The sequence below is a fragment of the Sinocyclocheilus rhinocerous genome, unplaced genomic scaffold (assembly GCF_001515625.1).
Source record: "Sinocyclocheilus rhinocerous isolate Xijiao unplaced genomic scaffold, SAMN03320098_v1.1 scaffold2466, whole genome shotgun sequence".
Lineage (NCBI taxonomy): Eukaryota > Metazoa > Chordata > Actinopteri > Cypriniformes > Cyprinidae > Sinocyclocheilus > Sinocyclocheilus rhinocerous.
Genome location: NW_015656265.1, coordinates 412,101 through 426,350, shown reverse-complemented (window position 1 = coordinate 426,350; position 14,250 = coordinate 412,101). Strand labels below are relative to the sequence as shown.

The 14,250-nt window shown below is 31.9% G+C and overlaps 1 protein-coding gene across 1 annotated transcript in view; it reads right to left on the bottom strand.

Moving 5' to 3' along the window:
• Positions 1 to 1,245: 1,245 nt before the first annotated feature.
• LOC107719945 (glutamate receptor-interacting protein 2-like) overlaps positions 1,246 to 14,250 on the bottom strand; it is a 144,596-nt gene continuing 131,591 nt past the window's right edge. The window contains 9 exon segments of the mRNA XM_016527501.1: positions 1,246 to 3,066; positions 4,375 to 4,521; positions 5,765 to 5,992; positions 9,265 to 9,382; positions 11,076 to 11,229; positions 11,319 to 11,501; positions 12,354 to 12,370; positions 12,407 to 12,419; positions 12,467 to 12,585. Of these exon segments, the coding sequence (XP_016382987.1) occupies positions 2,869 to 3,066; positions 4,375 to 4,521; positions 5,765 to 5,992; positions 9,265 to 9,382; positions 11,076 to 11,229; positions 11,319 to 11,501; positions 12,354 to 12,370; positions 12,407 to 12,419; positions 12,467 to 12,585 (1,177 nt within the window). The 3' untranslated portion in view covers positions 1,246 to 2,868.

The following is a 14,250-nucleotide window of genomic DNA, read 5'->3' as shown; positions in this document are numbered from 1 at the left end:
TTCATGCTTTATTTTCTAGCCATTTTATATCAGGTCTGCAATTATCTCAACCCTGTTTTTCAAATGTAGCCAAATTAAGCCATCACTCAGTAGAGGCCAACTAGTTTGGGATCAAATGTTGGTTTGTAGTTACTGATAACCATATTTGACAAATAATTTAAATTCAAAATATTATATTTGTTTGATCATTTTTGTTACAATAACATAGTTGAACGATTAAGCTTGATTAACACTAGTATTTATGTAATATTTACTTGTTTTTTTTCTGCCTTGCCAAAGGTGTCCAATAATTTCACGTTCTAATATTTGAAGGAAATTTACGTTTTTTGATATTTAGGAATTCATAAAGTAACAGGGTTGCACACAAAATGCAGGACAAAGCTAAATATTCTGGTGGATAAAATTAGTTAATATTAAAAATTATTTTGACTACAATTAATTGTACAAAAAAATAAAATGTAGCATATTGTGCAAAATAACATGACATGACTAATAAGTATTGAAAAAACAAATATTTTAAATGAAAAATGACTGATGTGTTTAAAACCATGTACGTGCCATTTTGTGTTATAATATTTTATGTAACATATCTAATCAACCTCATGATTGAGATATATATATATATATATATATATATATCATGTGATTTTCTGTCTATTGCAATAAAAAAGTAATGGCACACTAAAATACACCCTATTCATGAAAAATGCATCATACTCCTGGGAAATAAGAAACGTGTTGTTGACAGAGAGGTTGTGAAGTCTTTGTTGGCAATATCAAACAGCAACTTTAGTTTTAGAGCAGCAGGCAGTCACCATGTGCATTGTTGTCATGGCACTCGTGGCCTGAAGCGCTTGTGTGTATGTTTGTGTCTGACACAGAGGCAAATTGAAGTTTATTTGTAGGGAGTCTATAATGTTTATGCGTTTAGGGAACAAAGAATGGCGGTGTTTTGTCTGCTTATAGTAGTAGTGTATGTGTTTGTGAGAAAGGACAATGTGTGCCTGAAGGTATTCCTACAGTGATTCATCCAGGACTAAAACAAAAATAAAGCTTAATTTGTAGTTTGTTTTGGAAGTAAAAACACTTGCTACTAGAAATTGGAAACATAAGAAACATTTAAAAATGTTTACGTCTAATGGCGATCTACATCAAGAGCAGAATTATTTTTCTTTTTTGTAAACATTTGGACACAGTATGTTTTTATCCGGAAAAAAAAAAAAATCTAAACAAAAATTTAAATAAAATAAAACCAAAGAAAATAAAAGAAAAGAAAAGAAAAGAAAAAAAAAAAAACTGTAAGGGGAAAAAATCTACATCTTTGGCCACAAATTAAGAATTAAATTAAATGTTTCCTCGTTTTAGCTGAATGCAGTCACATTACACTAATTCATACCTTCGTTTAGACCACGGTTTACCAAAACAAGGGAATGAATTAGTACTACGTGGCCATGACTTACTAAAACAAGAAAATTAATCAGTACTATGTGACCATGGTTTAAAAAAACAAGGGAATGAATCAGTAGAACGTAACCACGGTTAACTAAAACAAGGGAACAAATCAGTTTGACGTGGCCATGATTTTGCTAAAACAATGGAAAGAATCAGTACAACGTGGCCATGATTTACTAAAATGAGGGAACAAATTGGTAAAACATGGCCACGATTTACTAAAACGCAGGGACGAATCAGTACAACGTGACCATGATTTATGAAAAAGAGGTAACAAAGCAGTACAACGTGGCCATGATTTACTAAAACGAGGGAATGAATCAGTATAATGCGAGTATGATTTACAGAAACGAGGGAATAAATCAGTACAACGTGACTACGATTTACTAAAATGAGGGAACGAATCAGTACAACGTCACCACAATTTACTAAAATGGGGGAACGAATCAGTACAATGCGAGTATGATTTACAGAAACGAGGGAATGAATCAATACAATGTGACTACGATTTACTAAAACGAAGGAACGAATTGGTACAACGTCACCACGATTTACTAAAATGGGGGAACGAATCAGTACAATGGGAGTATGATTTACAGAAACGAGGGAATTAATCAATACAATGTGACTACGATTTACTAAAACGAAGGAACGAATCGGTACAACGTCGCCACGATTTACTAAAATGGGGGAACGAATCAGTACAATGGGAGTATGATTTACAGAAACGAGGGAATGAATCAATACAATGCGACTACGATTTACTAAAACGAGGAAATGAATCAGTACAACGTCGCCACGATTTACTAAAACGAGGGAATGAATCAGTAGAGCATGGCCACAATTTACTAAAACGAGGAAAAAAATCAGTACAATGTGACAACGATTTACAAAAACAAAGAAACAAATTGGCACAATGTGGCCACAATTTACTAAAACAAGGGAACGAATTAGTAGAACGTGCCCATGATTTACAAAAATTAGGGAATGAATCAGTACAACATGGCCACGATTTACGAAAACTTGGAGAATAATTAAGCCATGAGAATTAATTCTTATTTTGTGGCCATTATATTAATATTTTCCCCCCATATCATGTGCTAGGCTCCATAGTAAAGAAAATTAAAAAAAATGTTTTGATGGGCGAAGTCCATGTATGGTGTATGCATTGTAGTAGTCCAATATTTTTGTTTTGTTTTGTTTTGTTCTGTTTTTAAAAAACTGGCTCAGATCCTTTCGAGTTTTGTACTGAAAACTGGCTCAAATCTTTTGTTGTACAGTTTCCACGATCACTCCTTATAATCTGGATATTTCAGTTCATTTGAGTTTTGTAATGAAACCAGTGAATCATGGCTCCTTCTAATAGTCTGTTTCAACAAATGGTCCGGTGTGGTCATAGTCTGAGTTACCCAGTGGTCACAGGTCTAGCGTGCTGGTCTGGTGCTCACGGGAATGGCCTACGGGGTTGAAGTGTGGATGGCAGTCATGGGGCTGGGCAACACCCAGCTGTGCTAATGGGTTTCGGCTAATCACCAGCTCAAGTTTGTCTCCGGCCTCTGTGATGAGGGGCACAGCTAAGCAGCAGTCGAAATCTCGCGTCCGCACGTGGTTCACCTGGTGGAAAAATATTTAGACATTTAGACATCGAATTCAGTACACTTAAGTAGAAAAATTTAAGATTAATTACATAATTATAAATGGCAACATCTTTATGAAGGGCCTGCTTTGTTTAGTATCGTTTAGTATAAGAGTCTAAAAATTACATTTTGAATTCTCCTAACAACTAAGTGAAATAAAACAAGTACCAAAATTACTAAAACTAAAAACTGGAATAAAAATAAAGCTAAAAGGAAATATATTTAAAAAACGATACAAAATTACAAAAGCACATAACAATTACTAATACTAAAATGAAAACTGAAAATAAAAAATAAATTCAAAAGATGAATAAATACTATAATAGTATATAAATAACACTGACGTTAGCATCTCATTAGCATATGCTAATCAACAGAATTTGGTGATTTTTAGGACAAAATATTTGAAATCAAACTTTTTTCTTAAATAATGCAAAAAAATGCAAACAAAAACAAAATGCAAGCAAACAAACAAACATCAAATCATAAAGCAACTCCCAGGATATGTCAGTTTTTCTTGAAAATAAATCACGAGTATCATAACTTCTTGGTTTTGACTTAAAAAAATTAAATAAATAAAACTGCATAAAGTATCTTCCGAGGAAAACACGTTTATAAGTTTGAAACAGCGGAAAAAAGCACCTACAGTATAAACAAATGAGGATTTAATGACAAAATATTTTGAATGAAATTTGTTTTCCAAAATACTGACTTCATGGATTCAATGTTCTACAGAATTTTATTTATGATTTTATAGACTTTGTTTTTTTAGCAACTTTGGTCAAATGTTTGCATCTGTAAAATAATTGTCACCATACTAACATTAATGTAACTGTATGCAACTTTATACGGGCTTCATCTGAACCAGAATTTGTTCTGAAATTTTCAACCCATTATTAAATATGAAAACAAACATACAAAACCAGACACCATAAAGCAAGCACCTACAACTATGGTTGCAACTGTGGTTAACACACCACAGCTGTTAAGTATAATCTTTAGACAGATTTAATCATTTCCACAGCCAGTGAAGTGTGGCAGATTAGCGAGAGGGGGACGCTCTCTAAGATTTGACCACAAGTGCTGTGTAGCCACGCAGAAGATCCAGTCGAATCACTTTTTAACTAGACATGTCCTCCCAGAGTCAAAGGCCTACTGACGCTCTCATACCTCATTCTGGCCCTCTCAGAGTGAGTTTATATTTAACCGAGCTGGGCAGATCATATAGCTGGGGAAAGGGAGGGGACGCTGGGAAACCAGTGAGTGGTGATCTGAGAAGAGGCACCTGAAGGATCCTGTCGTACGGTTTGAGTCCAGCACGGTCCGCTGGACCTTCAGGTCTGATCATGTTCACGTAAACACCCTTTTCCAAGAAACCGTCCGATACGCTGAATCCAAAGTCATCGCTCTCTGGGTCCTTCATCACAGTCACCTGTAATTGTGTAACACAAAATTATTTGAACAATTCAACTATGAGCCAATTTATTCTAATTATGTTCAGAAGATGATGTTGAAGTCTTAAAGGAATAGTTCACATAAAAATAAGTCCTTAGGCTATAAAAACACTATATCTATCTATCTTAAATAAAAAATTTCATTAATTGATTTAATTTAATTTTGCTCCCCGGGCGCCGCAGCAAAAAAATGGCTGCCCACTGCTCCATACTTGGCCACATGTCACTTCACTTTTTTTTTTTTTTTTTAACAATTCCTGAGAAACAAATATGCAGAATATTATTTTCTTAATATCTGATGCAACATATTTTCAAGTAAATTAATCTTATTTTAAAGATAATTTCACAAAACTATGCATTTATTTACATCTACTAAACAAAAATCATAAAAACAAGACAAAAAATGAAGCAAATCAATGAAAAGCAAAAAACAACTAAAGCAATAAATAAATAAATAAACAAAACCTAAACTAAACTAAAAACAAAACTGCAAAACAAAATCTTTGAAGCAATTCCTAGGACATGTCGATTTTCCTCTAAAATAATCAAACCAAGCGAAACAAAAACTAAAGCAAAACAAAAAACAAACAAACAAAAAGAGAAAAATAAGTAAAATCAAATCAAAAAGCAAAGCAAATAAAAAAACAAAGAAAAACAATAAATAAATAAAAATAAAACAATTAAGCAAAACAAAAAAAGCAAAACTCCAAAACAAAATCTTCAAAGCAATTCCCAAGACATGTCAGTTGCCATATAAAATAAACAAAGCAAAACAAAACAAACAAAGCAAAGCAAAGCAAAAAATGAAGCAAGACAAAACTAAGAAGGAAAACTTCTTAGTAGTTTTGCTACTAAGAACAAAATCTTCAAAGCAATTCCCAAGACATGTCAGTTGCCATCTGAAATAAACAAAGCAAAGCAAAACAAAACAAAAAAAGCAAAACTACAAAACAAAATCTTCAAAGCAACTCCCCGGATATCAGTTTTACTTGGAAATAAACCATGGTTATGCTGATGCGACAGATCTGTGCATATCATAATTTACTGGTTTTGCATGAACTTCATGAAGTATCTACAGGGAAAATAACATTCTTAGAATGAAAGCAAAATTTCAGAGAAGATAAATACTCCCAGTGGTTACTAATACCAACCATGCTGACCAACACTTGAATCCACATACTGTTCAACTGTGTGTTCAACTTATGCTGTGAGTTCGCCTACCTTGTGCAGCTCTAATGGTGTGGGCGACAGGATGTCCTGGATCTCTTCTTTGATCCTCCGTGACTCCCAGGTCTTCTCGGACATACGGAGCGTGCTCTTGTTCTTGGTTTCGTTGAGGAGATGTGGGGCTTTTCTCAGAGGGCTGAGGTGAGGTTGGTTGACCGTCTCGCCGTGGGCCTTTCCACCCTCTACACCCAAACTCAGGGCGCTGCCGGTCATTATCGACGCCTACAGGTGGAAAACAACCACAAACATTGATTCCTGCCTTCTCACAAGCCAATGTTCCCCAGTGTGTTGAACTCTGTCATGGAAAGGGCCTTTAGGCCACATTGTTTTAATAGGGAGCCTCTGATTGGGCTCCCATTAAGCAATTGTCTCATTTAATAAAACCCTATTAACCAGAAGACGTGAAGCCCATCCTCATTTACCTTTAATGAGCTCCAGATCCATTTATTTCCAATGAGCTGTGACTGAAATGTGTGTTAATTGTGAGTTCCGGCATCTGTGACTCTTTGAAGCTGTAATTCAATGGGTTTTACTAACTCAATCCAATACACATAGGATCAGCGTGGATCTACGCTTATGAAATTACTTTCAAAACACAGTTAGTGTACAAGAAATTGCAGATTACTTGGAAAGTTGCAGCCCATTACGCCTCATAACATAATTTGAGATTTGTGCTGGCTTGCACTTACAGTAATACGTGATTTTGGGAACGTAACTACAACAGATACTTCTGTAAAGTCCCTCAGAAACCACAAAGCAGCAATTTGTTTCCTGATTTGCCCGTGTTTGTTTTACTTTTAGTTATTAAACTTTATACTCCCTTTGGATCTGCCTTATCTCGCCTTTGTCCTCCCAGCATTGCAACACCTCTGTTTTTGAATGAAAAAGCAATTTTTTTGTGGCAAATATATTTAAACTAGTTAGCTAAACTTTGGTTAGTTGCTAGGGTAACATTTTATTTAGTTTAAGTGCTAAAATACACGAAAACGGAAATAAATGGAAAACTAAAAAAAACTTCAAAACAAACAAAATATTACAAATGACAAAAACTACTGCACGTTTAATAAAATTTAAAATAAAAATGAAAAATATATTTTAAAAAGTTCACCTTCACTGAAAAAAGAGGTGTAGAAACTACTTTCATTTAGAAATTGATTGCAAATTTCACAATTACAAAGAAATGGCAAGTAACACATGGGATTGAACTGTGCATTTTTAATTAGAAAGACTAAAATAGTGTTTTTCTTGTAAAATGTACTCCAATAATCTTTTAACATGGTGTTCATGTCGTCCCAAGCCTGTATGACTTGCTTTATTCTGTACAGCACAAAAAGAGACATTGTGAAGAATGTCCTGGCTGCTCTTTTCCATAAAAAAAATACAAAAAGTTCTTGCATTTTAAATACCAAATATTTCAAATAGAATTTATATGAATATGAATTTATAGATCTAAATGTACAAACACTTAAAAAAAATACAATTATTTTTATATAAAAATAATAGTTTAGTTTAAGTTTTAGTAACTTTTTATGTGAATTGCAATTTTTCATCAGTGTTAATTGTTTTTGAAATATTTCTAGTTAGCTTAAATTTTTTCAGAATTTTAGTACTTCAATGAAATTATGACTTCAACGAAAATATGACATTTTTCCTTGGCAACTAACTCAAATAAGTGTAAGTTTTTCACCTAATATTTATATTGTATTTCATTTCAGCATTATTTTATAATTGTACATTTCCATTTAGAAGAGACAAAACATCTCCTTTTGTGTTCCACGGAAAACAGAAAGTCAAGTATCGATGAAGAAACATGCTAGCCAGTGTCATCAAACATCTGATAAAAACACTTCCCCAGCTTTCCTAACTCTCCTAGGTTGGTTGTGTAAGAACAGAGCTCACTGTTTTGAGCAAGCAGGCGTGAAATGAGCCATCAGTCAGTATGCAGAGACTTTGTGTGATTTTGTGGTAGCAGGAGTGTAGTGATTGGTGATTTGGGATTTCCAACTTAAAAAAGGGAATTCACAAGAATGACCTGCGAATGCTGGTGGCGGTGTGTATTTGCATTCGCTGTCTGTGGTGTTTTAGCACTCGACTCACTACAGGAATTATGTAAATAAGGTAAGGGTACAATCACAGGCCAGAAAACGTGCTGTACTTTCACGGAACAATTCCTCATCTTGCAGGCCAGATTTGAGTGCTTGGTTGTGGAGGACGCGGCAGACTACCACAATCTGACATTATTTACTGGGACTGTACAGCATTGCTCAACCGCTGAACTCCAAAGAGGTTTTGAGTCATTCTATGAAGCATGTGCCTTTTATTTATTATCATTATTATTTTATTTAACACACTTAAAGACAAAATATATATATATATATATATATATATATATATATATATAATAACAATTTAATACACTTTCTCTTTATTCTCTTCATTTAAAATGACGGATCAATTTTGAGATATAAGTAAGATGGAGAAGGAATTAAAACAGAATAATTAATTGTTTGTTTTCTTAATTAAAATGTTTAAACAAATGAGATTGTTTTAGCATGAATGGAATTTTTTTTTTTTTACAAAATGTTCTGCCATTTTAAATACCAATAATTCAACAGAATTTATTTGACTAGATATACAGACATGTAAAAATGTATATAAAACATACATTAAAATATTTATATAAAAACAAGCTTTTTATATATTTTTAGATTTCACTTTAATTTAAGTTTGTTTTAGTAATTTTGTTATGAGCTTTGTCATTTTTATTAGTTTTAGTTACTTCGAAATATTTCTATTTAGCTTTATTTTTTTTCCCAGAATTTTAGTACTTCAACAAACAAAAATATGAAACACGTTTGAAATAAGTTTAAGTTTTTCATTGAACATTTAGATTTCATTTTGTTTTTATTCATGCTCTATTCCATCATTTTTACATCTCCGTTTTTTATTTCATAATTCTTTTCCAGACTTTTCACAGACTGTGATGATGCAACTCCAGTTACTAACATTGTAAATCTATCGTTCTTCAATATTTTTTTATTTATTTTAATGCATATTTATACGACTATTCACACTTTATTTTACTTTATTTGTTATATATATATATATATATATTTTTTTTTTTCTTGATTTAGAAGGTCATAGACATGCTATCGTGGATTTTATCTATTGCTATTGGATCAAACAGGAACTCAAAAATGATATTTGCAGTAGTTTCCATTCATAACTACAGAAGTTTGCCCAACTATGATGACTTGCGCTTCTTGAAATGTAAAAAAGGTCCATTAACATATTAATTCATGAATTTCATTAATTTGTGATTGTGTTTAATGCATCAAATGACTCTAACATAACTGATATTGACATCATCATCACACTGCAAGTGCAAACTATCGACTTTTTCTTCAGAGAAACGCTATCATTGATCATTATTTGTTCATTTCTATCTGACCCGTGAGATGATTAGAGATGTTCTCGTCATCGCAGCGGTTTACCTCGATCTCGCGCAGGAGCTCGGACTGGCCGCAGGTCTCCAGGTCTTCCAGGGCCTGGCACCAGAAACTGTCCTCCTGCTCCATCATGAGGCCGTCGGCATGCGGCTGGCTGCTGTATCTGCGGCAGACGCACACATTACAGCCAATGAGGCATGAGGCGAATAGCCGTTGCTGTTGGTTGCTGGTGTTTTGAAAGACTGCTAGGCTGTACAAAGCTATACATACAGACAGATAATTTGAGCGTAAAACTGTAAAAGCTGTAAGCCCACAGTCATTTCAATATAACAATCGGTGTTGATTTAGTATTACTATTATATTATTTATTGAAATTATGAATTGTTATTAACCGTTTTTTTTAGCATAATTAACAGTATATATACACTACCAGTCAACAGTTTTTGAACAGTAAGATTTTTAATGTTTTTTAAAGAAGTCTCTTCTGCTCACCAAACCTGCATACATTTGATCCAAAATACAGCGAAAGCAGTAATGTGAAATATTTTTACTATTTAAAATAACTGCTTTCTATTTGAATATATATACACACATACACACATAGTGATGCAACACTGTAACACACAGAAATGTAACACTGGGTCATTTTTTTCTCAATAAATAAATGACAAAGACAATATTTTTGTCTCATTTGTTTGATTGGGTTCTCTTTGTCTACTTTCAGGACTTGTGCGAAAATCTGATGATGAATTGGGTCATATTTATGCAGAAATATAGAAAATTGTAAAGGGTTCACAAACTTTCAAGCAGCACTGTGTGTATACATATATATATATGTGTAAGAGTTCAGATGCAAAAGCATCTAAGTGCCATTTGAAATTTTCTTCTAAAATGAGATGTTTTATCATGCTTTTGTGTAGGTTCAGTAATTTCATGTTAATGGCAATAAATAGGTTCTTTTCATTGCCATTAAAGTGAAATAACTGAACGTAAACATAGGAGCCTGAGCAAAATACAAATTTTAGAAGAAAATTTCAAATGGCACTTATAGGCTTTTACATCTGAACTCTTCATATATATATATATATTTATTCATGTAGATATATTTTCTTGCCTCCTATCTCTATGCAAACAGCATGACTTTTTTATAAAAAAATAAATAAAAATTAAATACTTTTTTTTTTCTTGTATGTGACAGAGATGTGCTACATAGATATGTTATGAATAGACTTGTGCAGGCGATAAAAGCATTAGCAATTAACCGTAACATGAAAATTTGATACCGGCATATCCCTAGTTATGAATGACAAATCTAGTGAAGAATGAAAAAAATATAAATGTTAAATTAAAGAATGGAAGAGGAATTAAGAAAACTAAATATACCGATAATTGATTCTGCTTTTAATAAAATACTTATAAGATTGATTTAGAGTGAATGGAATAAAAAAGAAGAAGCATTTTTTAAATACTAAATATTTATTTCATTTCTTTATATGACTAGAATATACAGACGTGTAAAATATATATTTACTCTAAAATATTTATTTAAGTTCTGGCAATTTGCATGTGTAGTTTTTATTCCTTTTTTCATAATTTCTTAAATATTTCAATTAGCTTTCAAAGTTTTGGTCATTTTAGTACAGTACTTTGACTTTGACATTTTTTCTTGACCAAAAAAAACCCTGTAATAAAATAAATGTAAGTTTCATTAACTTTAAGTTTCTCATCGAATATTTCTATATTTTTTTCAGCTTCATGTCAATCACCAAAAATGATTTTTAATAGTAGTAATTTACAATAAGAACACTGAAAACAATGCAGCATTGCACACGCTTGTGTACAGCGTCCCGTCTCACCCGGCAGCTTTGTCCCAGTCGTCCTCACTGAATCCCGCGTCACTGAAGGGGTAGTTCTTGCGGCGGGACGGAGGAGGCGTGCTGTTCCTCTGCTTGCTGTTACGCCACTCGTGAGGGTGTAGCGCAATCCCAGCGGCCTGATGCGTGTAGCCACCTTCGGAGGAGCATCAGGTCACATGTTTGACTGAGAGGCTGTCAGTAGATGTAACGAATATCGGCCCGGCGTGAGGAGAGTGCACTCACCTTGGCTGCTGTAACCGCCGTCGATTCCCGAGCCGTCCCACGACTCCATGGCCGAATCCACGCTGGGGATGGTGGTGGAATAAATGTCCGACAGTTTGTTGGTCTTCTGCGAGTCGGTCATGTCGTCCTCGTTATCGCTGAGCTCGTTATCCAGATCGTTCTCTTTATTTTGATCATCTGGTGCTGAAGGGGGAATGACAGTTATCAGATTTTTTTTAAGGTGTCCTTGTTACACGCTACATGTACTTACTATTATAGTAACAATTAGTTATGCATAATTACATACAAGTAACCCTAATCCTAGAAGGGGGCTAGGTTGGGGGGAGCTGTTGTACTTTTCCAAAACCTAACTATAGAGTAAGTACATGTAGTTAATTAGTATTACTCAGTACTTAAATGTATGTTACACAATGTTACACTATACTTAAAAGTAAATGTACACTGTAACAATGACACCTTAAAATAAAGGGTAACCCAGATTTGTATGCATAAAAAAACAGGTGTTTTGTGTAAAATGGTGAATGTCTTTATTTAATTGTTAATACAGATAATTTCGGCATTAAGTCAGTATTTAGGTGGCAAGTCGTCAATGTTTTTTTTTTTTTTGATTAATTAAAACTTCTTATGATTATGATGATTAATTAAATACTTCGATAATTTGATGATCGAAAGCTACTCTATTAGTGAAAGCGTTTTGCCCCAATCCATATAATAGCTTATAATTAAGTATAATTAAATATGATTAATATCAACGTATAGAAAATAAATAATAATACTAATATATAATAAAATAATAATGTAAATGATCTAAATTATATGTAATTTACATATAATTGTATTTATTACAATTTATAGGGTGAAATTGTTCACTAATAGTATAGCTTATCAAATTTTCATAGTCAGAAGATGCCAAAATGGGGATGAAATGTATATTATAATATATTATATAATTATTTATTTTTATATTTATTTTACATAAAATCACAAACTTATACACACACACACACACACACTTCATTTTTGTTGCAACCTTACTGTCAGTTTGTTTATTTCTTACTACTGATAATTATGAGCAGTCAAACAATTACTATTTTAATAAAACTAGAATTTTTAAATTATAGTTATTAAAAATTATGGGGACAAAATACTTTCACTAATACAGTATCTTATCAAATATTAGTACTACTGTGCTTCACTGAGCGGCTTGCCCTTCAGACTGACGCTGTTGATGGCCAGAATACGATCGCCAACGTGAATGGCTCCAGTCCTGTGAGAACAGACAACAACCACACAATCAGAAACTCTTCAGTGCTTCTTCAGCTGTGGACAATAAACCTTCTTCAAACAGACTTTCAAAATCGACACCGGAGACACAGAGTGTCCATAACTGAAGAAACAACTGTGTATTTCTGAGTGCACTTTGAAGGATTGCATATTTGGAGCTCGCATTACCAATACATGTTTGTGTGTGTGTGTGTGTGTGTGTGTGTGTGTGTGTGTGTGAGTGAGTGTGTGTGTGTGTGTGTGTGGTAGAGAGTCTTTAATGGTCAATTCATACAGAAGACTGCCTTTTATCAGGATCGGCAAATAAATGTAATAACCCATTTATGAGAACCTGGCATATAATTTTAGAATCACAGACGCCGCTTTTCTTTGCAAACCAAACTGGACACAGTTATGAGTAGAAAACTCTAGCAGGGCTGTCAACATCAACAAATGACAAAAACCATTCATAAAAGCATTATGGCCTGTGTGCTATATAATAATAATAATAATAATAATAATAATAATATACTTGTTTTTTAAGCAAAATATTTAATATGACTGAATAAACTATTATCCTTTGAACTATTTATAGCAATATTTATATAACAATATTTAATTTAATTAATTAATAATAATTAATTTAATAATTTAATAATTCATTTAATAATTTAATAATAATTTATGCATTCAGCAGACGGTTTTATCCAAAGCGACTTACAGTGCATTCAGGCTATACATTTTTTACCAGTATGTGTATTTATATTTATAATAACTAGTTATAACAATATTTAAGTCAAAACAATGATAACATAATTCTATAAACATTATTACACATTATAACGCCATATATAATTATAATATATAATTATAAATATAATTATAACACAAACATTATTATTACTATTACTAATATTATTATTATTATTATTAATAATAATAATAATAATAATAATTTCATTTACATTTAAGTATTCTATTCAAATGAAAATATTTTGTATGACTTAGTCACCTTAATAATAATAATAATAATAATAATAATTATTATTATTATTAATATTATTAAATACCACTGTTAATTATGAGTAATCAATAATTCCAAATAGACTGGGTTTTATTCACATAAAAATATTTAATACCGCTGAATTACCCTTATTATTATCATCATCATCATCATCATCATTATTATTGATACTACTACTACTACTACTGTTAATTAGGAGTAATCAATAATTACAAATGGACAGGTTTTTATTAAACTATTATGTATTTTTTATTTATTATTATTATTATTATTATTATTACTACTACTACTACTACTACTATTACAACAACTACTACTACTGTTAATCAATAATTCCAAATTGACTGGTTTTATTTACATAAAAAATTTTTTTAGCTGAAATACCCTATTATTATTATTATTATTTATATTTTATAATAACAATAATAAAAATGATGATGATGATGATGATGAGATGATGATAATAATAATTATTATTATCAGTATTAATATTTTTAAATTATTATTATTATTATTATTATTATTATTATTATTATTATTATTATTATTATTATTATTATTATTATTATTATTATTATTATTATTATTATTATTTTCTGTATTAATATTTTAAATTATTAGTATTATTTTTATTATCAGTATTAA